Source organism: Sarcophilus harrisii, chromosome 2 (genome assembly GCF_902635505.1).
Source record: "Sarcophilus harrisii chromosome 2, mSarHar1.11, whole genome shotgun sequence".
NCBI classification, from domain to species: Eukaryota; Metazoa; Chordata; class Mammalia; order Dasyuromorphia; family Dasyuridae; genus Sarcophilus; species Sarcophilus harrisii.
The window spans coordinates 44377781-44405681 of NC_045427.1; the positions used below are offsets into that span (position 1 = coordinate 44377781).

At 45.1% G+C, this 27901-nt stretch overlaps 1 protein-coding gene and 1 pseudogene across 3 annotated transcripts in view; one reads left to right on the forward strand and one right to left on the reverse strand.

Annotated features, from left to right (window-relative positions):
- The first annotated feature begins 5174 nt into the window (after positions 1-5174).
- On the forward strand, positions 5175-6540 carry LOC105749118 (annotated as a pseudogene).
- Positions 6541-14277: 7737 nt separating this feature from the next.
- Positions 14278-27901, reverse strand: part of UTP4 (UTP4 small subunit processome component) — a 32817-nt gene continuing 19193 nt past the window's right edge. For all 3 annotated transcript variants that reach the window (XM_031950088.1, XM_031950089.1, XM_031950090.1), the window contains exons 7-16: positions 26218-26481; positions 25304-25400; positions 23945-24009; positions 21677-21799; positions 20470-20626; positions 17806-17912; positions 17294-17389; positions 16538-16723; positions 15449-15559; positions 14278-14477 (exon numbers count right to left, since the gene is read on the reverse strand). In XM_031950088.1, the coding sequence (XP_031805948.1) occupies positions 14361-14477; positions 15449-15559; positions 16538-16723; positions 17294-17389; positions 17806-17912; positions 20470-20626; positions 21677-21799; positions 23945-24009; positions 25304-25400; positions 26218-26481 (1323 nt within the window). In that variant the 3' untranslated portion in view covers positions 14278-14360. The remainder of the gene's footprint in view (positions 14478-15448; positions 15560-16537; positions 16724-17293; positions 17390-17805; positions 17913-20469; positions 20627-21676; positions 21800-23944; positions 24010-25303; positions 25401-26217; positions 26482-27901) is intronic.

The following is a 27901-nucleotide window of genomic DNA, read 5'->3' on the forward strand; positions in this document are numbered from 1 at the left end:
CGGGCCGGGGAGAGCTGGGAGGGCGCTCAGGGAGCCCAGAAAGCCCGGGCCGGGGAGAGCTGGGAGGGCGCTCAGGGAGCCCAGAAAGCCCGGGCCGGGGAGAGCTGGGAGGGCGCTCAGGGAGCCCAGAAAGCCCGGGCCGGGGAGAGCTGGGAGGGCGCTCAGGGAGCCCAGAAAGCCCGGGCCGGGGAGAGCTGGGAGGGCGCTCAGGGAGCCCAGAAAGCCCGGGCCGGGGAGAGCTGGGAGGGCGCTCAGGGAGCCCAGAAAGCCCGGGCCGGGGAGAGCTGGGAGGGCGCTCAGGGAGCCCAGAAAGCCCGGGCCGGGGAGAGCTGGGAGGGCGCTCAGGGAGCCCAGAAAGCCCGGGCCGGGGAGAGCTGGGAGGGCGCTCAGGGAGCCCAGAAAGCCCGGGCCGGGGAGAGCTGGGAGGGCGCTCAGGGAGCCCAGAAAGCCCGGGCCGGGGAGAGCTGGGAGGGCGCTCAGGGAGCCCAGAAAGCCCGGGCCGGGGAGAGCTGGGAGGGCGCTCAGGGAGCCCAGAAAGCCCGGGCCGGGGAGAGCTGGGAGGGCGCTCAGGGAGCCCAGAAAGCCCGGGCCGGGGAGAGCTGGGAGGGCGCTCAGGGAGCCCAGAAAGCCCGGGCCGGGGAGAGCTGGGAGGGCGCTCAGGGAGCCCAGAAAGCCCGGGCCGGGGAGAGCTGGGAGGGCGCTCAGGGAGCCCAGAAAGCCCGGGCCGGGGAGAGCTGGGAGGGCGCTCAGGGAGCCCAGAAAGCCCGGGCCGGGGAGAGCTGGGAGGGCGCTCAGGGAGCCCAGAAAGCCCGGGCCGGGGAGAGCTGGGAGGGCGCTCAGGGAGCCCAGAAAGCCCGGGCCGGGGAGAGCTGGGAGGGCGCTTCGGTGCCTCTCTGGGCCGGGGCAGCTTAGAACGGAGTGCCCCGCTGGGAGAGCTTAGAGACTCCGCTTAGGACAAAGTGTCGGCCCGAGAGGCAGCTTAGAGAGCACAGTGTCGGTGTGAGGGAGAGCTTGGAACGGAGAAAGTCAGAGCTGGGGGGGAGCCTGGAACACAGGGCCAGGGTGGGAAGAGGGCTGAGAACACGGAATGTGAGGAAGGAAACAGAATATGAAATGCTAGAGCTGGGAGGAGCGTGGAATGTCAGAATGGTCAGAATTCAGAATGGCCGCGCTCCCGGGGACTTAGTGTGTGATCCTTGCATTAACAGAGGATGAAGCTAAGCCCCGTCCATTGTGACTGGCCCGGCTCACCCCTAGAATATTCCGAAGCCAGCTGGGCCGCCTCCAAATTCTGTCTTCTTATCCCTCAACCAAGAAAACATCCATTTCAGCCAGATGTCTTAATATAAATGTAACTGGGCAAAATTAAAATTCCATCTGGTAATCTCTTTATTAGCCCATGAAATTGGGCTGCCTGGGCCCCACGTCCTGCAAGCTTCTCTCTGAGCTCACACAGCTCAAACCCCTTTGGTGTGTAGTAGAGACAAATAAAAGCGCTGGAGGCGGTCAGATGGGCTTCCAGCCCCAGAGGGTGAGGTTCACCCATTTCCCCCACAGGTCCAAGGGTGCAATAAATAATTCTTGTAAAGGTGAATTGAGAGTAAAACACTGTTCATGGATCAGCTCTACGTGCCCATGGGAGAGAAAAGGAGGTTCTGTAAATTTTTTTTTTTTGGTCAGCTTAGGGAACTCTTTGGATCTGCATTCCTTTCACGCATAGGGAACCCTTTTATGACAAATAAAATTAAGTAGAATTATCAGATGGTTTGAGCAGGGTTTCACAAATGTCTCAGAGAGTATGCGAATCCAGCATTTTGGCAGACTGCAAAGTAATTGTAAATCCTCTGTAAGATTCTGGAGGGAAGATTTTTCCATTTTATCTTTAGAGTCCAGCAAAGGGGTGCAAGACACCTAAGCACAGGGTCTTGCAGATAATCTTTGATGAATGAATAATATTTGTAGTGTAATGGATACAAGGCTGCCCTTAAAGGCAAGGGGACTGAATCCTGGCTGTGACCCTCCCTTAACCTGTGCTCATGTCTCCCCCAACCAAGTCACTTCATCACTCCATGATGGTGGCAACTCTTAAGACTGTTAAGGTGCTGCCCTCCTTTGGTAAAAAGAGTTTCCTCACCTGGGAATTCCCCAAATCAATTAAATCGCATCCAATTCCCATTTTACAAGGCTACCTTATCTCGTTCAACCTTTATAGATACAAGTACCCAGATGGGGGTCCCACACCTAAGGTGAGTTGGAAGTAGAATTTGAATTTAGGTCACTGAGAACAGCGAATCCGGTTTCCAGTCCTCTGTACACTTAGAGTGAGAGATTGAATCTAAATAGTCTCAAAGGAAGAGGAGTGGGAGAAAAAGCATTAAGAGAAATTTATTAAGCACCTACTGTGTGCCAAATATTTTGCTAAGCACTTTACAAAAATATTACCTCATTTGATCCCAAGAAGTTGGATGCTTTTATTGTTGAGGAAACGGAGGCAAACAGGTTAATTGACTTGCCCAGGATCAAATATTAGTAAAATTTTGCCCAGATTTTAACTCATGTCTCCCTGATTGTACACCCAGTCCTCTATTCTCAGCAACACTTAACTCCTCCTCAAAGTTTCAAAGAAGGGTTCATTTTTTTAAAAATCTAGTCAGAGATTTATCAATCCCATTAAGATATGATGCAAAGCACATGTCTTACTAAAAATCATTATAATAAGATTTGGTTTTGCAGTAAGGCAGGATTTCCCAAGTTGCAAATTTCATCAAAGCTAAACAAACCAGACCTTCCCTAAATCCACTGCAAAGAAGCCTCCTGGGATTTAGATATGCCCAATGGTCCTTACAGCCTGAAATCAATCATTCTCTGTTTGTCTCTCCTCACACACACTCATATACTTGGTTTTGGCTTTGCTCCAACTAAATAATGCAGCTCCTAGAGACCTATTTAGATAGCTGGAAAGTTAGGTGATAAGCAAGAAGGCAAATTATATAAAATTGAGATGTAATGGGGAAATGTTAGTATTCAGATGGTCAGAATGCTGCCACTCTTTTTTTAAAAGTATTAAAATTCTCTGTTTTAGTTTTGAAGTTTTGCCATATTGACAAACACGTTAGCTTTGCCCTCAATATCTTCCATAATTTGAACTCAATTTTCTCTTTTGGCCTCTTCCCACTATTTCCTTAAATGAACCTGCTAAACTGGTTTATTCATTGTCCCTTTAAACATGCCTTTACTTTTTCTGCCTAAAAAAGAGGTTCTTCTAAAATGTTTGCCTCCCTCTTGTGTCCCTAGAAATCAAAAACCTACCCAAACTTAAAAGACTTGGTTTAAATTCTACCTTCTCCACTAAACTGACTTGGACTGGTGGAAATCAAGGGGCCTAAATCTAACACTTCTTTTTGTGTGAAAATGAGTTCTTCACTCCCTCCTCCAAGAAGACTATCAAAGTCTAATTAGAGTTAGTATGAGAATTAGCACTAGAATTCAGGCTTCAATTGGGAAACTAATGGGTTTTTCCACCATCTAACAGCCCTAGTTGGAATCCCTCTTCCTTCTGAACTCCAAAGTACATTTAATTTTAGGAAGATTTAGGAATCATCTAGCAGATTTACAGAAGACCGTTAAAGGAAAAGTTTAACAACATACATCCTCAGTGAGCTTGGGTTCACTTACTTTCTCCATCACTCATTTCATAGTTGTCACTTATTAACTTTCCTGATTGCCCCAGCTTGTGTTTCTGCTCAAATTGGAATCTCATTTCCCACCTGGCTGCACTCCGTTGGGATTTCTCTGACTTTCCACCATGCCCTAGGGACCTCATCTTTGGAAAGATTCATCATTCTGCAAGATCATATCAACCTTGGTACTCACCTCCCATCACTACCCTGTGCTCAGGACACGCATGTTTCATTTTCCACTTGGCTGCATGACTAGGATTTCTGGCTTTTTCACTCCCCTCCCCCCCAAATTTTCAGATTCTTTTGTGTGTTTTCTCCCATTAGATTAAGCCCTAAAGGGCTAGAACTTTGTGTTTGTGTGTATATCCCCCCCAAGTTAGCACCTAGCTTAATAAACATTTATTGACTATTGACTAAATTATTCTAGAACATTTTGTCTAGATCTCATCTTGGGACTCTACTGGGTTTTTTACCATAACACTGATTTTTATTTTTAATCAGCATATGCATTTCACTTGGTATTTTGTTCATCTGCATACATGTTGGAGACCATCAGGTGAACTGAGAGGAGGGACTGTCATTTTTTATCTTTATATAAGAATGTTAAATATAATTCACATATAAAAATTTGTGAGCAGGTAGAAGTATTATCCCAATTTTACAGAATAGGACATTGAGACTCAAGACCTGTTAAATAACACAGTAGTAATAGTAGTAGTAGTAACCACAACAATAATAATATCATCTAGCATTTATATAATGCCTACTATATGCCAGGCTCTGTGCTTAGCATTTTACAAATATTTCATTTGCTCCTCACAACAACCCTGAGAGGGAAGGGCTATTGTTATCCCCATTTTAAGCAAACAGGGCTGTGATTTGCCAAGGGCCACAAAGCTAATAAGTGTCTGAGATCAAGATTTTAATTCAAGTTTTCCTAACTTCAGGCCCAATGTTCTATCCACTAAGCCATTCTCTGAATACACATCTTCTGATTGCAATTCCTACAAATTCTACTAACATGGCTGCTCCGCGCTCTTTGTACAAGGCCTTGCCCACCAGAGAATAAATATTGTCAGGTAGAATTACTGTTTTTTTTTTTTTTTAATGGACTTTTTAATTACTTATAGATAAAATTCTAAGGGCAAAATTCTTCTATTTCTTCATCTGGGAATTCTCCATGGCATCCAGCTTATCAGGGCCTGGAAAGATTTTAGGAGTCATCAAGTTCAATCCTTCCATTTGATAGATGAGGAAACTGAAGCTCTAAATGGTGAAGTCAATCAATCAACATGCATTTATTTTTTATTTTTTGCTGAGGCAAGTGGGGTTAAGTGACTTGCCCAGGGTCACACAGCTAGGAATGTTAAGTGTCTGAGACCAAATTTGAACTCAGGTCCTCCTGACTTCAGGACTGGTGCTCTATCCACTGCTCCATTTAGCTGCCCCACAACATGCATTTATTAAACACGGAATCCAAAATTCAATATGGACTGAGATGAAGCAGTGATTGGCAGATATTCAGATCCTCCAGTCCAGTCCAGCTAACAGAGAAGATGACTGCTCACAATATTAAGAGACTGAGAATTTCAATCTTTCTGAACCTTCAGGATGAAACTGAGATAGAAAAAATTATCAATGATATTTTTCAACATGGCAAAATATGTTTTAGCCCTCAACAGAAATTCAAGAGCAACTATGTGGATATGGTCGTTATTTTCAGTGGAAGAAATGTTTTTACTTCCCCAAACTTCCTGAAACATTCATTAGCCCAGTGATGATGGCTTTGTCAACAGGGGGTCTGGATCTCATCTTCATCTCAGGTCTTGGATTTGACAAATAGGGCAACTGCCTGGGAAGGGAGAAGGGGGAAAGGATGGGATACTATGACATCTACCTGAAGTGGGTGCTTACAGCACCAAGAAAAAAAGCTTTATATGATTGTTTGGCTTTCAAAGAGCAGATCTGTGGTTCGATGCCCATTGGAGAAAATGATATGAGAATAGATGAAATCTCTAGGAAGACAAACTGGTTCTCAGTGACAATCCTGTGCAATGATCTGGGTTTTGTAGTCCAGTAAAATAAAATGCATCTCTTTTCTTCTATCCAAAAATCATATGGAACTCTAGACCCTTGTGTTACAAAGAACTAGGTTGCCATTGATATAATTAGAAAAGGTTTAGCATGAAATATTAGTTAAAAATCTTTAATAATACAAATAATAGAATTTTAGTTAAAAGTGAACATTTCATTTAGTGATTTTTTTCTACCTAACTTCCTGATGTTAAAATGACAATTTCCTTTGAACTGCAAATTATGGATGAGATTCCATGGTCCAACTTGTATGAAGAGAATTGAAACAAATTCAATTAGAACAAGAACTTCACTGGATTCTAACATGTCCTTTAATGGTTCTGCTCCAGTTCCTAGGACACATAGGAAAATTTGATCAATATTAATCACTTTGTTGATGTTTGTTCCTGGTTCACACTTTAGAGAGGGCAAACAGTACTCATCATGCCTATTGATCCTTCTTTTTGTTCACCCACTCTGAAATTTTGGGTTAAACACTTCATAGCTTTTGTGGGTTAAAGTGATGAAGAATACAACAGAAATTTCTCATTGATTTTGCAGTTTAATACCATAATTCCCCATGATCAGTCCCTAAATGCTTCATTATAGAAAGTTACATGTTAGCATTCCTAGATTCTAATACCAAGTTCTGATGCTATATCGATGATAAACTTAGCTCCATTTATTTGAGGTTTCTGACATGGAAATAAAATTTGCCTTGGGTTGAAAGTTGGCTGACAATATTTTGCCTAAGGAATAATGGCCTTTTTCTGATGTGGTAATAACTTTTTTTTTTAAAAGGCATTTGGGGTTAAGTGACTTGTCCAGAGTCACACAGTTAGGAAATATTAAGTGTCTAAGGTCATATTTGAACTTAGGTCCTCTTGACTTCAGGGCTGGTGCTCTATCTGCTTTGCCATCTAGCTGCCTCTGGAATGTGGTAAAAACTTAAAAGTGACATTATTTGAATAACTTGTTCATAATGGCTTAAAGAATTGTATGTGAGTATACATAGATTGTATTTAACTTATACTTTAACATATTTAACTTGTATTGGTCAACCTGCCATCTGGGGGAAGAGATGGGGGAAGAAGGGGAAAAGTTGGAACAAAAAGTTTTGCAATTGTCAATGCTGAAAAATTACCCATGCATATATCTTGTAAATAAAAAGCTATAATAATTTAAAAAAAAAAGAATTATGTGATTTGAGACTTTGTGTAGAAAGAACACAGACATGCTGCAAAGAAAGTCCAAGTAGGCTATAAAGAATGAAGAAAAGAAGATAGTAACAATCCTATGAATAAAGTGAAGGGCATGGCCTATGGCTTATAAGTACAACCATTATGTTAGTTTTTAAAAACCTCACTCAACACGGATGTGTTGAATTATTTAGACTATAAATATTCATATTAAATACACTCTAATTGTAAAGCTTCAATACAGATGCTTTTTTAATAATTAAAACATTGTCAGATAACTTTTTGCTATAGATTGAATTTGGATTTTTCATTGTTGCCTTAAATTGGGGTGTTTTGGGGGGCACATAAATGTAATGTTTGGTGGTTTTTTAACATGAAACCATGAATCTACTATATCTTATATTTGAAAAATTATGTAATAAATCAAACATGTTAGTTTCAAAGTTAAAAAAAAAAAAAATCCCAACACATTAAATAGGCTCTGTGCTCAGGTACCAAGGCAATGATATCATCTAGGCTCTTGATGTAACCTAAATGGTAATGCTGGAATCTTCTGTCTCTGAATTTGACCCTCTTTCCATTTAACCAAAAATATTTGTTGGTAGAATGAAATTCAATATTTACTAGCTATTTTTAAAATATCTCCAAAGAGGTTTAGGACCATTAAATGTTAAAAAAGAAAAAAAAGAAAAGAAATTTCCAAAGACTGGTATTCTGTAGAAAGCACAAAGCACTGTTATTGGACTTAGTCATGATAATTAAATTTGAAATGAAAAAAAAATCTGCTTCTCCTCTTAGGAAAAAATGAAAATAGTATAAATATACTTTGGGTCATGGCCATTTTTTCATCCATTTGAAAAAGAAATGCCTGGGTATAATTCCAATAACTTATCATTTATGTCAATCTTGACTCAACTATACTCACATTATGAGCACACTTTACTATGGTGAGTAAAGAACATAAGAATTATTCTTTTAAAATGAGGTTAGAAAAGCATTATCTCTAGTCATACTTTCATTGATCTAAAATTCTAGGAGCTACTTAACTACTGTATAAGCTTTCTGAGGGTAGGAAGGGCATTTTTTTTTTCATTCCCTGAAATGTTGCACATGATAAATTTGAGACAATTGAGATTAGCAGAAAGACAATTTACTTTGGAAACTCAAAAGACCTGAGCTCAAATACTAGCTCTAACATCCATTATCTATAATACTCAGCTTCTCTGAGGCTATTTTTCATTGATAAAATAGTCATACTTCACAGGATTTTTGTTCAAAAAGTACCTTAAAGGGACTAGAAACACATTTAAAATTTTTATTTCTTGCTTCTTGTTATGAATTAGAATAATGGATTTGGGAAGGAGGAAGATCTCTCATTCAGGTTCCACTTGGACAATAATGAACTGTGTGACCATGGATGAATCATTTAGTCTCTGGACAACTCCCTAAGATAAATTATGTAAATGGTTGTTGTTAGAGGTCCTTGAGGCACTGAGGATTGGACTTGACTGAGTTTCACCAGCATCAGTAAAATTTAAGATTTTAAGATTTAGGTATTGCTCCCCCCCTTCCCCCCCCTCCCCCCTGCAAGCAGGATGCTGTACTTTATGTAGGAAGGAGCCTTTGCTGTAAGAACTCCATTTGATACTGTACATAGGGGGCAAATAGCCAAATTAATTTTGGTGATAAACAGCCCTTGTATAAGGCCATACTTTGGCCAAAATCTGTTCTATGCTGCCAAAAACATGTCAGTAGGAGCTGGAGGATTTGGGGCTGGCTCCAAAGTTTGAATGTTATGCAATTCCTTAAGGAAGGAGGGCCCCAGGCAAAATTACAACCCTGAGCCAGCCTGAAGGTCACTGCCATGGAGGAGGCCTGATACAAAGGAAGGACAAGAAGCAGATCAGAGTAATTATTACTAAAGATGCCAAAGGAGGAAACGTGGTTTATAAGATAACATAGCCAATGTTGAGAAACCGGAGCTGAGGAAAAGGATAAACTACAGTGAGACAAAAGGGAACTTAGTTACCCTTTTCAACTGTTGGCACTAGTTTTACCAGACGGACAGAAAATGTCCTGAAAACATTTCTTTTCTGCATTTTTGCGTACATCTCCACAGGTACTGAAGCCCTTAATAAGCCGATAGAAGGCCCATTTTTTTTTTTTTCCTTCAGCTGATGCAAGCACATTTTTGATTCACCCCATCTAAATAAATCACTGTCCATCTGAAGCCCACAAAGGGAAAAAAATGGATTAACCATCTCATATATTATGACCATGAAAAGCCACATCTGCTTACCACATTTCTAATGATAAACAGCTGGTTACAGTTAGCTTTGTAGAACTGTGACTTTTCCTATTAACAACAGCAACTGCAGTAATAATAGCTAATGGTGCTTTTGGGTTTATAAACAGCTCAGTGAAGATTACCCTTTGTCATTTTACAGATTAGGCAACTGAGGCTGAGAGAGATTGAGAGAGCCAGGATCAAGGTCACACAGCTAGTAAGTATTTTAGGCAGGATTAAAACTCAGGACCTCTAGTCTCCAAGCAGAGTGTTCCATCCACCATGCTGCAATGGAGGAAAGATTAAATGAGTGGAGACTTTCTTGGTGAAATCATTGAAATGATAATCATTCATGGTTTATCACTGACCTAAAACCAGGTTAATAATTTGTTTCCCAAATTTAGGGCCCTGGAATCACAGTCAAATTCCTTCACTCCTTCCTTCCCCCTATGCAATTTAAGACCAAATCAGGATTATTGCTAGGTTCTGATCATCAGTCTCATTTCTTGGGACATCTAGACTGGATGCTCAGTAGGTATTTTTAAGATTCATGTCTAAAACTAAATACTTTTATCTTTCTTCCAGTCTCCCACCTCCTTCCTAACTTTCCAAATACCAGCATCCTTATGGTGGGGTCCTTATATAGGATTCCAAACCTAGGAATCATCCTCAACTCCCTCCCTCTATTTCATCTTCCGTAGCCAATCTCTTGCCAAGGTCTGTCATTTAAAACATCCCCAAAAACTCCCTCACCTCCTCTGCCATGACTGGGTGCAGACCGTCAGCACCCATGCTGCCCACAGCGTTTTCTTGGCGGAAATATTGGAGTGCTCTATTTGTCCCCAGTGGATTACGGCAGAGTTTAGGGGACTTGTCCAGAGTGACACAGCTAGTAAGATTCTGAGGCTGGATGGAACTCCGGTCTTCCTGATTCGGGGTCCGGGGCTCTATCCAGCAAGTTATTTAGCCATTTCCCAACAGCTATCCTGTAATATTTCATAATTGTATAGTTTGCACCACAGTATGTAGACTGACAAACTTGGAGTCAGGGAGACTCATCTTCCTAAGTTTGAATCTGGCTCTAGCTGGGGGAGAGACACTTCACCCTGTCTAACTCAGTTTCCTCATCTGTCAAATGAACTGGAAAAGGAAATGGCAAATCACTTCAGTATTTTTGCCCAAAAAAAAACCTACACGGGGTCCCAGAGAGTCAGTTGAAAAATGACAAGTTTGTTGTCTCCCCTATTAGAATGAGCTCCTTAAGAAATCGCATTTATTTTTTCCCTTTACTTTGTATCCCCAATGCTTGGTGCAATATCTGGCATAAAGCTATGCTATGCTGAATGTCTCCCAACCTTTTCAAATATGAACTCTCTTTTAACATAAAAAACATTCTGATAATCCCTCCTCCTGACACTAGTTGTACTATTAACATTTGTTAATTTGAGAAAAGATAGGACTGGATATGGACTCCTTAAAACAACTCCATGGACACTCAAGAACTTAAGGCCCACAGATCAAAGGATGCTGATAGTCTCTAATGTAACTATGTGGTGCAGTGGATGGAGCACTGGGTCGAATCAGAAAGAGCAGAATTCAAATCAAGCTTCAGCTACTCCCTACCTGACATAATCTCTGCCTCAGTTTCCTTAATTGTAAAATGATTGTCACCTACCTTCCAGGGTTCATGTGAAGATCAAATATTTGTCAAGCATTTTTGTTAACTAATAACACAGTGCCTGGCATATAACAGGTGCTTAATAAGTGTTACTTTTTTTTTTTTTTTTTACAGTCTTTGCTGGTTTCTCTTAGTTTCAAACCTCCTTCTTCAACTAACTACTCTTTTTTTTTACAAACAGGAGAATTTTACTATGTTAAACTCCTTCTCCTTCAACCTTAAGATTCTCAACAGAACAAAGACTTAGAACACAAATACATTGTGTTCAATTAAAACTTAAATCACCAAAATCACTCAAGGTTGCTGTTTAACTCAGTCAGCTGTTGTCATTTTTCACAATATTATGAACCAATTTGTCTCTTCTACCCAATTCTCCTACAAACCATTTCTCTCCCCCTATCTTTGGAAATTCCCTTTGTTTCTAAAGCCTTTCCATGAAATTTTTCCAGATGGAATCCAATTATTTCTATTTACCATTACTCAAGCAAGCTATCATTACCATTGGATCTTTCTACTTTCCCAACTATATGGTACTTATGTATATTATACTTGCTCATATACTAAAAACATACTAAAATTTGAATGTTTGTCTAACAATTATTTTTTAAAGATAAAATGGACAAGCCCATAGATCTGAATGTCTTGTGTACCAAAGTCAAATGCTCAGACTGTGCCTGAAACACTTTTCCTGGAGCAAGAAATGTTTCTAAGATGCACCTTCTTCTTGGGGTATTAAATTTAAAACCTTCATCAAGTCTACTCTGATTTGACTAATATTGGGGATGTTTCTAAAAAGGCCTTCTGGATGTGAAGTGTATGAATTAATGAAGGACTGGAAACTGATTGAGTTTGTATTTACTGTGTTAAGTGCTGGGGAAAATTTGAGGTAACTCCTGTTCTCAAGAAGGACTGGACATTTTCTCATTCTAGAGTTACAATCACTTAAAACACAGCAGAAGAAAAAGAAGAAAACAAAATACAGCCTTTTAAAAAACTAAAGTTAGAAAATGGAAGATACCAAGAAATTTAGGACACAACTATTCATCTCAATGATTTATCTTCTGCACCCAGTTAAAACTAGCAAAATGAAAAGTATGAGAAAGTAAAAAGAAAACCCCAAAATATACTTTAAACAAACCACAAAAGTATGTATTTCACCTCAAACAGCTGATCTCTATTGAATATAGATTTGCCTACATTTCCTCCAGGTCACCCAAGAAACTTTCAAGATTTCCTCTGTATTCCATTATCTGATTTAGGAAGGATTTCAAGGTCAAGAGCTGCTACTTCTCACCTCTTTCAAGTCATAAATCACCAAATGAAGGAAGAAGAGCTCACTTGCCTCATGATTTAGAATAGAGAGAAGCAAGCTAAGTGCTTGCAGAGAACTCTGCACATCAGCAAATGAACTTATTTGTTCCCTGCTCCTTTCTCTCTGAATCCAAAGGGCCAAATCACCCACATCCAAGCCACCTGTTGTGGATAGGTAAAGAAAAGCTTTTAAACTGGAGACGGATATTGTACAACTTCTGGACTTAGCCCAAGTTCTGGCAAGTCAAGAATCAGTCCAAGTTCAAATCACCAAATTCTATCTTAAACCCTTTTCTGTAGCAAGAGTGTGGTAGCAGGAGGTGAATCAACATTTAGGGGATTCTTTTCCCTTCCTAGGATACAAATATATCCTACAGAGGGAAGTGTGGCTGAAATTAGGTTTTGGTCATGCAAAATACCATAGGAAACATGTGTAACCCAGGGCTGGAGGAAGCCTCTTCCCAAGCCTTATTTACCTCTGTTTATTATATTATGTGAATTATATATTAACCTACCAATAATTATTAACATATTTATATAACATTCATCTATCAAATGAATCAGAATGATCCAAACTGAAATACTGGAGCTAGAAGGCATCTCAGGGATCTCTTGGTCTAGGACATATCTGAGTAGGAATTCCTTCAAATGATCTCATGGGATCTGTACAGCCCTTCGCACAGGGCTTGAAGGTCTCCAGCCACTAGGAACCCAACCCCTTCTAAGAGAGCTCAAAGGTGGGGGAAAACACCACTGACCTCAGTGATGGAAAATTATCCAGATAAAGCTAGACCTGGAGTCAACAAGACCTAATTCAATGTAGCCTCACACACTATGTAATCCCAGACAAGTCAATTCACTCTGCCTCAGTTTCCCCATCTATCAAATGAGTTGGAGAAGGAAATGACGAACCATTCCAGTGTCTCTGCCAAGAAAATCCCAAATGGGGTCAGTCAGACATGATTGGAACAACTGAACAACAGGAAAGGGAGAAAGAAGCCATTCTTCATGAACCATAAAGAGCTAATAGATTTAAATGAAGACAATCACCACTGGAAATAAGTGGAGTAAATTGAATCACTGGGTCTCTTTGCTCTTCCCAAACTGCCCCGGTTTCCTAACCTCTGGATTTGTGTGATTAGCCATCCCACTTTCAGCTCCATCCTACTCCAGGATAGTGGATGGGTTTTCCCTTTCCAGAACAGAGCCCTGGGGCAAGCTTCACATAAACATGACAATCTAAAATGTTTTAAGCATTACTCCACCCAATGGTGTCATCAAGAAGCCTCACCCTCCTGGCCCCCAAGGTGGAATAGATTCCACAGGCACTTTTCAGCAGGCGTGGTACAGACAGAAATCTATTTGCTGAATTCAAATTACTTAGGGATATTCATTTTCTAGTTAGGAGAATAAATTCCAGTGAGAAGGTTACTAGCACTCTGGGAATAAGAAGCCAGATCAGGCAGAGAAGAAAAAGAGGCAGAAATGAAATAAACGGCCTGTTTTCCTTCCCTACTTCCCTCTGCCCCTCCCCCAAATCTTTGGTCTCTGTCCAACACTGCTGGTAAATGAATGAAGAAACACTATTAAGGGAGCCGACTTCCCAAAGTAATGTTTATACACTGGCATTTAAAAAGTTAACAGTTGACTTTGGGAAGGCCAGAAACCTTCATTTTCAGAAAAAGCCCCCCTTAGTCAGTTTGGGAGCTGAACCCCAGACTGGAGTGAAACCCACCCGGCTCTCTCGGGGGCCGCAACAGCCTGTGGTAAGCGAGTACCAGGGGCCAAGGCATCCCTTTTTGCGGAAGGAGCTTGCAAGCTGAAGCCGAGAGTTGATAGAGGAAGAAGGACTCTGTGCTCTCAACCTTCCTGTAAGAGGCGAGGCAGCCCTCTTCTGCAGGGAGGAGGGGCCCAGAGAGTCCCTTCCTCAGGACCACAGAGCCTGCGCTGGAGAACACTGGTCACGACTCAGGCTTCAAGTGCAAGTCTTGACCTTGTCTTCTGGCAGCTAAAAAAGGAGGGCAAATAACATTCGCGATGACAGAGCCCTAAAGAATAACTTTGTTTTATTATCATGATTTCTAGGAAAAGAACAGGTCAGCCAGTTCAGGGAAGGAACCACACAGCTCCACTTAAGTTCCAAATTTCTTTCGTTTGATGGGTGGTGGAAGCTGAGCAACGATGTCTTCCAAAGGCCGTTCCACTGCCACCAATGTGCCTTCATCCAACAGGTCCATGAAAAGGAGGGGCTGCAAGTCACAGAGAGGACAATGATCCCAAGGGAAGCTCCCACCAGTCCCCTCACAAAGGAGCTCACCTAATGGCAAGCGTCCTAAGATTCCTCCTGCCCTAGGACTGAACCGATTCTCCCCAACACTAAAATATCAGCTCAGATCTACCCATAAGGGATTGCTCACATAGAAATTTCACTAGGTGAGAGGCAGCTCAGGTGGCCTAGCAGAGAAACATGCTGGGCTTGGAATCAGGAAGGCCCAAGTTCAAATTTTACCTCAGACACTTAGGGCGATGTGAGCTGAGCAAGTCACTTAATTTAATTTCTGCCTACTTCCTCAACTGTTAGATGGGAATACATGCCAGTCATTTGCCTGGGTGACTTGGACAAAGTCAATGAACCTTTCTGGGGTTCAGTGCCCTTGTCTTTTAATTACAGAACTCTGCGCTCCCTCCCAGCTCCAAATTGAGGATCCCAAGAGGATATACCTACTAGAGAAAATTAAATGTTAACTGAGGAAGAAAACACATCATGTCTGAGCTGTAAGGAGCTTTGGCGGAGATAGACAGAAGTCCTTAATTTCCTGGTTGTACAGGTACCTGAATCTGTGCCTACCACTGGCTCACTGCAGGCCTCTAAAAAGAGTTCCTTTTTCCTATCCCAAGACTGCCAACTTTAAAAGGGCTACATTAAGATGGATGCAACGTCTACAACAACTTTAATTGAGGGCTTTGAGGCTTTTAGCGTTTGTACCACTCAGATACAAAGAAGCCAAAAATAAATTCGTGATCTTCTCCTCCCCAAGATAGTTTAAAAGGAGGGAGATGGACTGGATGATCTTGGGAAGTTCCTTCTGCCCTAGGACCCTGAAATGCTCAGGTCTTTGAATAGTGTGTCAGGGTTTTGCTGCCTGGACTACAGCATCTTTATTTTCTTTCTTAAATCATTAGAGCCCCAGCCTGGAGTCACTGCCCTGAAGAGACTCACCTGAAATTTCTTAGAGATCTTGAAGGCATGGGCATGGCGCCTTCTGACGTTTTCGGAGGCCTCCCGTAAGGAAAGCTGATTGAATAAGGGAGTTTTGTCATCTGGAAGTGGCTAAAGACAAAAAAAAAAAAAGCAACACATGTCAAGTCTTCATTATTCTTAGTTTCTGCCCATCATCTCCTGAACAGGCCAATGACCATGCTGAATGTCAACGTCCCAATGGTCACCTGCTTCTGGCCTCTTTTCCCAGGCTGTGCCTCAGAATGAGCCAGACCCCCCTAATCAGACCAAAGGTCAGCCCGGCCAGGGACCCTGTCAGGGAGAAATCTAGCAACCACGTGCTGCTGCCCCCTGGGAGAACCTGGGTGACCTCCTTGGGACATGGCTGTGTCTAGGCCCAGCGGGGGAGCCCTTCTGGTCTCGCTCCCCTCCTGAGGCACTTGCCAGTCAGCCCTCCCACATGAAAGCCCCCCTCAGCCCTGGAGGCGGGCCTCTCGCACAAGCTGTAGTGAACCACTCGCTCCTGGCCATCTGCTTCCCCCACATCCCACCCACCCTCCTCCCGTGTTCACAGACATGACAAATCCCCGCCACGTGCTTCGAGCTCGCTCATATGACGAGGGCTATTTGCAGAATACAGGGCCAAGGGGCAGGCGTCTCCCCAAGAAAAGCGCGCCAGTGGGATGACTCAAGGCGGCAGCTGGCTGCGCCCGAAATACAGCCCAGCCCGCCTAAACCCCGGGGATGCAAAAGAGCATTCTGGGAGGCGGATTTCACAGCTCTGCTCGGCTATCCCAGCCATCTGCCTCTCACTAAGAAGGCTGTGAGGTTTCCAATTCCAGCAGCTGGAGAGCGTCCCTCGGGGTCACCCCAGGCCAAGCGGGTCTTGTCCAAGACGTTAAAACCCTGCTCTGGTTTGCCCCCAGAAAGAGCCAGCTCAGCAAAAAAGCAAACCCAAACTCTTTGCATTTACCCAGCAACCTCCAGGGTAGTTCAGTCAAGTATCACTGCGTCTGGGAAAGTCTGGCCCGTTCTGGGCCCCTTTCTGTAGGTGGGCAAAGAAGCTCCTGAAAGAAGGGAGGGACTCACCATGGACTTATCAATGATGCAGAACATGTAGGTGTCATGGAGGAGGATGTGGGTGGGCTTCTGGGGGTGGAAAGTGATGTGGGTGATGGGTGTGTCCCTCTCTAGCCAGAGGTAGTGCAGCCCCTGCTTCTGAACTTTCCGGCTCCAATCTGTGTACTGTTTTTGGGGGATGCTGAATTCAAAGACCTGGGAAAGAGCACAAGAAGAGAATCAAGCTTAGTCCTAATGGAGGACCCTGCACTTTCCTGGGTGCAAATCACAAAGAACTCAGACACCCGTGCAGAGTGGAGAAACGTCCTGGAGTCTGAGCCCTTTGATGGTGGAAGCTGAAGAAATGGGAGGAGGCCCACCCGCTCTGAAGGGGGCACTAAGAAGGCCACGAGGGCTCTGGCTTTGCTGACCATGCAGTCTGCTCCCCCAGACAGCCAAACAGGAGGAAATCCAGCTAGTAAGGAAGCAGTCATTTCAGAGACCATTCCCTCCCCTACCAGCCACATAAGTGTGGTCCAAAGGGCCGCCCCCATCACCGAGCCCTTTTGTGATATGAGCCACTAATTTAACTTTCCCGTGTCTCCGTTTGTCAAACATAAAGTAGCTGAAGAAGCAGGGATGGAGCAAAGTGAGGGAAGGGATGAGATGGTCTCCCAAATCCTGCCCTATCTCATGCTTACCAATGCTACACTCCAAGCCCATGGCCTATCTGTCTGCCACCAGGCCCCCCACGGTCAGCACTGACCACCCCCAGCCGTCTCCTACCTGTTGGTCTGCATGTGCAATCACCAGGTTGTTGGTGCCGGGTGCGATGGCCAGGGCTGTCACGGGGAAGTTGTAAGCAGGCACTGTGCAGTGAGGCTGAGGAAGGCAAAGAGAAGGAGGCGGGAAGCAGGGTGAATGCCCTGTGCTCTCACTGCTCTGAAACCCCTGCCTGGATTCCGGCGCAGACCCTCCCACCCTGGGGAGGCATCAGTCGGGGGCTGGACATGAGACCCAGCCACATGCAGCTAAAGGCTGACTTTCTTAGACTTGGCTTGAATTGTCCCTAAATTCTGCTCCCTGAGGTTACGTGGGAGAGGTGGGCGGAGCCGGCCTGAGTGTGGAAGACCTGGATCAGGTCCCACTTCTGGCAGATGCTGGCTGTGTGACCCCTGGCCAGGTCACTTTGCGCTCAGGGCCCCTGGCAGCCCACCAGCAAAGACTTCTAAGTTGCACCAATGAAATCCTAGGTCTAGACCAAAAATAAATTTATAATTAACAAATCTTGAACCCACCTTCAGATGCTTCAAATCATAGACACTGACTCCATTACTGGGGCCCGCTGCAGCTAACCAGCTGCCATCTGGGCTCGCTGCCAGCAGAGTCGTGGCCTCCGAAGTCCCTGTGAGGAGAGAAGAGCTTGAAGGAATCTCTCACTTCCCCAGTGAACTCTGTTCTTTTATGCCCAGGGAAAATTGCACTTCCCACGAATTTTGCAAATATGCCCTCCAGGCTGGCCAGAGAGAGAAAAGAGAAACTGACCCAAGGGGGCAGAGGCAAGCTCCCTGAAACCCATACTGGCACTCCAGTGTCATACAGATAAATTGTGAAAATGCAAATGGACAATTTTAACCAACTCCTTTCCCACCACTTTTTTTTTTTTAAATGAGTTCAATTCGATTGACTTGAAGTATCACCATCATTTTCATGTCCAATTCTCTGTGACCCCATTTTTTTTTGGTAGAGATGCTTGGTCCTTCCCTAGCCCCTTTTACAAAGGAGGAAACTGAGGCAGGCAGGGCCAGAGTCACACAGCTGGTGAGCGTCTGAGGACCAGACTTGATCTTGGGAAGGAGGCTTCCTGACTCTGAGCCCAGCCCTCTTTGCACCAGGCTGTCATCGGGCAGCCCTGATTTCCGCTTTACTTTTATTCAGACCTTATATAATTTATACAAAAGCATCAACCCTGAAATGAGTTACAGTGAAAGAGAAGGTGGAATAATGAACGAATTAGACAATAATGCAAAATGACAGATGTCAAACCATGTCACCTCAATAATGCTTCAGAATTTTGAGGAGAGGAATTATGGGTGATCAATTTATGAAGGAATTTTACAGAGGGAGGAGAGTCACACAGTTAGGAGGCCCTCCTGACTCAGGCTGGCACCCTATCCCCCTCTGTACTCCCTATCTGGCTGTCCCTTGACGTGCACATCTGATGGGGTCCCTTGGGCCCCCTCCCCATAGCCTCCAACCCCCGTCTCCAGCCTTATTGCATGGGCCTCCACATACCCTGAAATCTGCCCAGCTGACCCCGGCCCTTTGCCCCAGAGGCCCCAAAGGTGGGCTATGATCTCTTCTTTCTGGTGGCTCATGAGACTCCCCCTCTCTCCTCCTAAAGGGAGCCCTTCCTGATCCCAACCTCCAGGGCCTTCCCTCACAGATCAACTTCTATTAGCCACTTTGTTTCTATTCTCTGTGTATACATACCCCACCCCTACTAGAATGGACGCTCCCCCAAGAGTGAGAACTTTTCACTAATGTACTTGTACTGGGCAAGGCGGGCACAGTTGCTTGTTGGCCAAGCTGGCATCCAGGGCTCTTGGCAATCTGGTCAGTCCTATACTGACCCTTTGACGTGCCTTAGGCTTCCCTGTATTTCACTCCCAGCAGCCAGACCTTCTCCCCCTTTTCCTCCATCCAAGACTCCTTCTGCCAGTTCTCCATGCCCAGAATGTGCTCCCTCCTCTTAGAATTCTCTTTCCTTCAAAACTCTGGGGCCATCTTCCACACAAAGATGTTCCTGATTGCTCCCTCTAATGCTTTACCCCCAACACACCTTGTACTGACTCTGTTTATATAAATGTGAATGTGTTCCCCAACAAATCACAAGCTCCTTGAGGGCAGAGACTTATATTTGTGTATACCTGGTACCTATCACCACGCCCAGTTCAAAGCAAGTGTTTGCTGACTGATAAAGGTCAGAATACAAACAGAGGAACCAGAAAGAGATAATTCACAGGTTGAGTAAACTGGAAAGGAGATGCTGAGGATTGGTAATATTATTAATAAATGATCAGATAAGGTCAGGCTGAAGAGATTTGGTGATGGGTGGGTTCTGAATGACAGAAGAAAGAATGTGAATTTGGGGTACATCCTAGGGGATCCTATTGTGGCTTGGCTTAATGGAAGTCATAGGAAACCATTTTAGGTTCACCAGCCTCACCCAGAGCTTGGGAAGAAAAGCAAGGAATCTCAATCAACTATAAAATGGCTAATCAGCCCCTTAAATCGTCCCTGCCATCACACCTACCTACCCATGGTTTAAATAAAGTCATGGCTGAAAGAGAGGACCACAGGGTGCCTCCAGTACGCTCCAGTCCTGCCCTCTGCCTCCCACGGGAAGCCAGACCCCAAGCAGCATGCTCCTGCTGTTTCCTTTCCTGTATAATCACTAACGATCTCGTAACATGTCCTGCCAGGTGTGTGAAATAGGATGTGGGTGAAAATGGAGCGGGTCTGAGCAACCATTTCAGAAGACAGGACAGACCATCTACTGAGTGAAGCACCGGGGGAAGCAGTTAAAGAAGGTCAGAGGCCACTGCTTTGCTTTTCCCCCTAAACTTAAATGAGCTCATGAGTGTAACAGTTATCGAGTAAAACCAGTACACAACAAAAAACAACCACCACCATGGTGCAAAGGAAGAGCTTTGCATCAACTTAACTTTTCCTTTGGCTGTAACATGGAAGGAAAAAACCCACTGAGGAAGAAGGGAGAACGCTGTGGAATCTGTTCAATTCAGTCTTCATTCAGCAGAAATCTCCTCTCCCCCCTCTAATTGCAACCATCTGGGTGAGTGCTGGGGGATGGAGCAGGGTGGGGCACACAACATCTGGGACAATGAGGAATGGAAATGGGACGAATTATGACCACGCGCAAGCCAGCAATCGATCCTCACCTGACTGAGGAGAGAAGGTGTGCAGGTGTTTTAAACTCCCCTCTGATAGCTGGATCACATGGAGAGAACCTTGGTTGGAGGCCACAAACAACTTTGTGGAGTCTGCAGAGAACAGAATCTGGAGGGCAGAATTCAGGAGCTTGGGCACTTTCGAAACCTGAGAGCAGGCAAAAAATAAAGAGTCAGCAATCCATTCTCTAGAATTTCCACATCTGAAATAATACTTGGAAAGAAAAACTCTGCTACAGCCAATGAACTAGAGCTTTAAGATTTCCACCATGTGTCTCGCCCTGAGGCGAGGCACCTGTTACTTGCTAGGGCATTGAAGTCCCCCTGCCAATTCATACTTGTCCTTCCTCAACTCTTTTGTCAAATGCTACCCTTAAGAGCTAGATGAGAATCTTGGCTCCACAATTCACTTGCAGACCAGCGGTTCCTAACTTGGGAGTCTCTGATGTTTTAAAAAACACTTTGAGGACAGTACTTTCTTTTGTAATCCCATGTATTTCATTTTGTGCCAATTAAAAACATTATTCTGAGGGGTCCATTCACTTCCCCAGATGGCAAAAGGGGCTCATGACACAAAAATGTTAGGAAGCCCAATCTAGCATGCTCTGGGGCATGTCACCACTCCCAACAGAATGGGAATCATGACTGATTAAAGGAATGAAACAGTATTTAGTAACCTAACTAGGGATCAGGAGCATCAATACAGAGTTGGAATGGAACTCAAGACAAGTAGCACTGATTAAGCACTACTCTGTGCCAGGCATCTAAGCCCCATCTGTAAAGATGAGGAGCTCGAAGGAGCTAAGGGGCTCGCCCAAAACTTTAGGCTTCCTGGGACTTAGCCCCAGGTTCTGCAAGGAGGGGGCTCTTCTCACTGTTTCCCCTGGCTTCCCATAAAAATATTCCTGGCTTGAATCATATCATGGAGAGGCTATAAAAACAAATGAGAAAATGAGGAGGGTAAAAAAATCTTTATGTAGGTGGTAGAGAAAGAGAAAGCGGAGGATGACAATGATGAAAGTAATTGTTGTTCACAGGCATAAAGAGGGGGAAGACAGGAAGAGACCGGAAGGACTTCTCCAGGCCTCAGATGCCCACCACCATGCATGGGGTATCTCAAGGAGTCCTGAAAAGAAAGCCTAAGATTCGAGGGTGGGGATTCCAATGAGGCAAAGACATAGGGTTGAATCTCACTTACCCTTTTGATGCTCACACTGTTATTTTCATAATTCATCCGGTAAAGATAAAATCTAGAAGCTGTAGAATAGGCTATCCAGCTTCCACATGGGGAAATACAGCTACAACAGATGTTCTCAGGCCCCTGAGAATGGAAGAGTCAGAGAAGACATTAAATAAAAGTGGTAACAGAAGGCTCACCTTGGCTTGGGGTCCTCTCAAGGAACTATCACTTGATCCCAACAAAGGGTCACTGCAGTTGGGGGAGCAAGACTTCTAAGGCAAAAAAAAAGAGGCTTGAAAATCCCAGCAGCACTGCTCCTCCATTATCCAACAAAATGCATTGTTTCCCCTCGTTTGGGTAAAGAAGGTAGAGATGGAAGTGGAGGGAGCTGGTTGTAATTCCTTTGTCAGTAGAGTAAATCAGAAGGAGGCCAGATCACTAACACATGCCTGCTGAATGAATGAATTCCTATTTCCTGTTGCAGGGGGGATTCCTGTAGGGTAATAGAGGAGGCCCGAAATCCCTTCCAACTCTGAAATTCTATGGTTTTGGGAGGCTTTTAGAGCCATTTACTTTATGTTTTGCTAGTTATAAATATGCTTTAAAGAATGATACTATTCGAAATGTAACTGGTGAAAACTATTCAATACCATTTTCTATGACTATAATGCACTCCATTACTGAGTTCAACAAACTGCACTGTTGCATGGGATTAAATGCTATCCTTCCACAAGCACCTACTAAGCACATATCAGGCTCTGAGCCAGAGATGGGGATGCTGGACTTAGAACAATGAGGGACATAAACACAACTCACATAAAAACAAACACCAGGCCAACGGGCTTGGGATAGGGTGGAACGAAGAGGATTAGTCCCTGGGGACTGGGAAGGTTTTATGTAGGAGGAGGAAACGAAGGAGGACTCTGCGAAGGAACATGGTGTTCTCTGCCAGGTCTGGTGGGGCGAGGCCTCCCCTGCATGGGGGGCAGTTAGGGAAAAGGTGCAGAGAGCACGGAAGGGCGAAGGCCAGTTTGGCAGGAGTGCAAAGTGGGGGGAGGGCAGTAGTGACCAATGGAAAAGCTGGCTGGAGCCGAGCCATGAAAGGCTTTGAAGGCCACACAAAAGCAACAGGGGAGTGACCTGGGCAGGCTCTGGGAAAGTCACCCTGGTAGCCGCAAAGGGGAAAGGACACAGCCGGAGATGATTTGCAGGTTATCCCCATGGCATCTGGGGGAGGGAGGAGGGGCCCAAAGTGGGCCGGGGACATCTGAGTGCGCAGAAGGACGAGGGCAAACGAGGGAGCCCGGCTGGTGAGAGAGGAGTCAGGACTGCCACAAAATTACCTCAGGGTCAATGTAAATGACACTGAATGAATGTAAATCAGCCTGCAGGAAAACCTGCCAGTGACTACTACCAGCTGCAGCCCCCCACTCCTCCCAGGGACCTTGGCCAGCTCCAGCACCCCAACTCCCCCACACTTTGGTCTGATTCTATCCAATACCAGATCAGGACAAAGGGCTGAGCAGGGATCCACGACAGGGTGCTCCTACAGCCAGGCCCAGACCTGGGAGTAAACCCCAAGAAACCCTCCCAAGCCTACACCTCTGTGCACAGGCTTCCTGGGGAGCCCGCCCGCTTGGTGGGCCTGTTCCTTGGGCAGAGTGCCTCCTTACAGTGCGACAGCTGCGAGGGCTAAGGCTCACTATGTCATTTTGGCAAAGACAAGATAACCAAACCTGCAGAGACCCAGAAGGCCCAAGAGCAAAAGTGTGGAAAGAAAGGGCCAAGCCCAAGCCCCCGGGGCCCAGCCACAGAGCCCGAACCACTGGGGAGAGAGTCCCCCAGTCAGGGGCCACAGGGAGCTCAGGAGGGGGCCAGACCCGGGAGGGTCGACGGCTGGCCTTAATGATGAGTTCAGAAGCCAGACTGCACAGGACTGAGGGAGCAGAGCCCATAGGCAAAGAGGGGAGCTTTTCCAGGATGGAGGCCAATCGGTTGCTGTAGAGAAAATGCCCACAGACAAACAGATCTGAGAGAAAGAGGGAAGGACTGTAGGGGCTTTCTGGGGACAGGACACACCTAACTCAGTTGGCTCTGGTACACCACAGTGTCAAAGAAACAGAGGTCCAGCCTTGCCACTGATAAACCAGCTAACTGCACATAGATGGCACTCAGTCTGTATTTGCTGGATGAACCAGTGAATCGATTAATGAATTACACGTAAAATGAAGTCATTTCCTACCCTGTATTTCTGGCTCTGTGCATTAAGCTTAAGCTGTTTCTTACCTTTTTTTTAAGCTGAAGCAAATGTTCTGCATTTCTAGAGAGTGGAAGGATGTCCTCATTCTTTCCTGGAACAAGAAATTCCACTAAGGATTTCCCTCTTAATGAAGTTACTCCCCACAGGATTAAAGTACACTTTCCTCTCTCAAACCACTTGATTATGTATGAGAAATACCTTGAATCCTCACCAGAGTGGGATGAGGCCCATGAGAACGAGGCAGCTGTTTGGCTGGCCGGCCACTAGCTAGGCCCTCACTGGGGCTGGGGGAGAGGGAAGCCTTCTGTTCTGCCCTGGACCCGCTCCCAACCAATCATTAAACTGGAACAACTCCACCCCATGATCTTGTATCAGGAGAATTTACCAGCCCTGTCTGCAGAGTGGAAGCAGATTGAGCTTTCCCTCTCATTTACTTGTGCAGTGAGGGACCTAGATCATAACTGATAATTCCATGATTCTTCAAGATTTGCCCTGTGAAAGTGAATACAAATATCCCCCTGCTTTACAGATGAGACTCAAGAGAGCTTAAGGAATATGCTCATGGTCACCAGAACTCTGAACTTAGGGCTTTCGAAGCCCAATTCCTTTGTTCTAATCAATGAGAAAGTCTTTGAGGCAGAAGCACTAAAAGCCCCTTTTATGGCTCCCCATCACTGTGCACAATGCAAGTAAAGTCACTTCTGGCTCGTCTCTCCTCTGTAAAAAGAGGTGGCTCCTTTTGCGCTCTAAGCTTCTGGGTCTGGTTTATGTCACTTCTCTAAATTTCATCTACTTAAGATCTACAAAACAAGAGGGCAAGACCAGGTGATGTCCTAGTGACCCTGTCAACTTTAAAATTATGTATATATAAACCCTATTCTGTCTCCATTTAACAACAGCAGGGCCAAAAACCTAAAGTGGGCATCTATATCAGCTTCCCAACCTTTCCTGGGACTATGGCTCAGCAGAGACAGACTGGGGATTCTGAGTTCCCTACTCATCCTGTGGCTAGGCTAGGGGTCCTCAAACTTTTTAAATAGAGGGCCAGTTCATTGTCCCTCAGACTGTTGTGAGGGCTGGACTATCGTAAAAACAAAAACTTTGTTTTGTGGGCCTTTAAATAAAGAAACTTCATAGCCCTGGGTGAGGGGGATAAACGTCCTCAGCTGCCGTATCTGGCCCACAGGCTGTAGTTTGAGGACCCCTGCCACTAGGCTCTTGGGTCTGAGGGTGGGAGCCAGGACATGGGGCACCCAAGAGTATGCATTTCATAGAAATATCCATTTTTCCAGATCATCCCAATTGACACTTTCTTTCCATGACTCTGATTTGAGCATTTTCCTCCAGTCTATAACTTATTCCCAAGAAGATAAGGCCTAGCTCACCAGCTGCTTCAGTGGCTCCCAATCGCCAAAGTTCCAAACGCTGAGGAAACTGGAAGAGGAGGAGCTGCATCTTCTTAGCACAGGAGATGAGGCGTCGCTGTAGCCAAGAAACAATCAGCATCAGAGTACTCTTTAAATTTCCCACATACAAGCTCAAGGAAAACATCTCAGTACATTTTACAAAGTTGGAACAAAAGGGAATTAACAAATAAAAATTAACAAATCCACAAAATGTTTTCTTTTCTGCTCAATTTAACAGTTCTTCAAAACAGAATAATGTAAACAAGGAAAAAATTGGACTAAACAAGATAAATACTGGAGTGTGCAGAAGAGCAGAGAGAATGTTAGATTTGGTATCAAGAGAATTAAGAGTTTCAATTTCAGCTCTGTGGCTTCACAGGTGCCACCATAACCCTGGACATGGGAGCTCTCCTCTCTGGGCCTAAAGATAGACAATGAGCCTTCCAGCTCCATAAGTCTGAACCTGCAGAAGGGAGAAAACACCCGTCCTGCTCACCTCCCCAGGTAGGGATCATAGGAACAGAGTACTAATTTAGCTGAAAAGAAATAACTGATTATAGTTAACTGATAACCAAATAAATACTTTGTAAAAAGGACCCACAAACTAAAGACAAAGGAGACAGAAATGATCTTTGCTGTCATCATAAAAATCAGTTGGGTTTTTTTTTTACATAGTCATAACAATATTTGGAATCTAGCTCAAAGAGGGGAAAATGTCCAAAGTTCTGAAAGGATAGATGGCATTTATATTTTTATAAAATGGCAACTGAGAAAACACTGACAACTTCCAATCCATTCACCTAATTTCTAATGTCTAAAATGTTTTTATAGGAATAGACACAGGCACAATGGGGAATGAGTGTGCAAAGGACACGGGGATTTCAGTCTCTTACATGTGGGAAGGTGATTTTCCGCAAGGCCGCATCGTAATTCTTGACCTCCACCTTCTCCATAAGGGGGCGGATCACGAGGTGGGCGTCCACGCCTCCAGAGATCAGCGCCGTCGGGCTGTGAGCCACACAGCGCACGTCGTGTGTGTGATGCTGGAAGGGCTTCGTCCTCACCCACTGGCTCTGCTTGCCATCCGTCCTCGACGCGATCAGCTGGAAGTGGAATATGGTGCCCTCGGCCGTGCCCACCACCATGCTGTCTTCTTTCTGGGAGGAGGAAAGAGGCGGTGAGCCTGGTCAGCACGACTTGGGAAAGCTCACCGCCATCAGCCGGCTCCTTTCTGCTGCAGCCACTCCAGCTCGGGATGTTGTGCGCACTCTCTGCCTTTGGTTCTTACTCGTTCTGTCTTTGACAGAAGTTAAAATTTATGACAAAAATGCAGAGGCTGCTTGTCACAGAAGAGGAGGATGGAGGGGGAAGGGAAGAGAGGGAAGGGAAGAGGAGGAAGAGGAAGAGAAGGAAGAGGAAGAGAAAGGAAGAGGAAGGAAAAGGAAAAGAAGAAAGGAGGGCGAGGAAAAGGAGGAAGAGAAAGAGGAAGAGTAACAGCCAAGTGTACAAAGCCAATGGAGCCAGAGTCAACTGCAGAGTGTTCACCACAGCCAGGTCACAGCACCCTCTGCTGGCCACTCATGCCTGTGCGCTTCCCCTGATGCTACTTGAGCAGCCCTGGCCCCGGGGAGCCCCAAGTCCAGGGAGCCCAGTGCCCCACTCAGACCCTGCAGCCTCTGCCTCTGCCCCCTGCTCTACCCCTCCTCCACACCAACACGGGTCATTCTTTACTTCTGCCCAGAGGAAGCCGGCCAGGGATCTCCACAATACAAGACGAACCGAATTACAAACGGGGCCTGGAAACTCTCAAGCCTGATGAATTAAGCCACTGGGTTTTGGAGACCGTGGGCATGCTGGGAGTCAGTGGGCATCACGGCCCGAAGGCCAGACCAGGGCACACTAGCTGTGCGGTCTCACCCAAGTCACGCGAAGTCGGGAGCCTTAGCTTCCTCCTTTGTGAATGGTGGATTACCCTGGATGATCCCCAAGGTGCCTTCCAGCTTTAAATCCTCTTATACACCTTTGGGGAAGGAGAATGAATGTTGGGGCAGGTGGCAGCTGTAAACAGGCCGAAATCTCTGAGCGTAGAGCAGAGCTAGACGGTGCCATCCCCAGCACCTGCAGAGGGCAAGCACGAGGCTGCTGGGCACTAAGGAGTGAATGTAGGGTGGAAGTGATTTCTGAGCTAATTTTCATTTTATCGCTCAAAACCCCACCAACCACGCTGCTAAAGAATGCAACTCCCTTTCTTCTTTGCTTGGTGAAGAGCCGGCAGAGCCCCACTGGACTGGGACACGACAGAGGGAGCCTGCGACTGGTGGCTGGAAAGCCTGAGACCCAAGCTGAGGGTGGACACTTGTGGGATGACCTCTGGCAACGGCATTTGGCTCCCGGAGTCCCAGTTTCCTCATTTGTAAAAATGGAGATAATATTTCTTGCCCCCTTGTTGTGAGAAGTGACAGTGTCACACAAAACAGCACAAACCAGAAAATACAAGATAAACCTGAGTTATTACCAAGAGGGAAGGAAATCATCCCCATGAGTCTTCCTATAGGTCACTGCCCTAAGAGGAGGCAG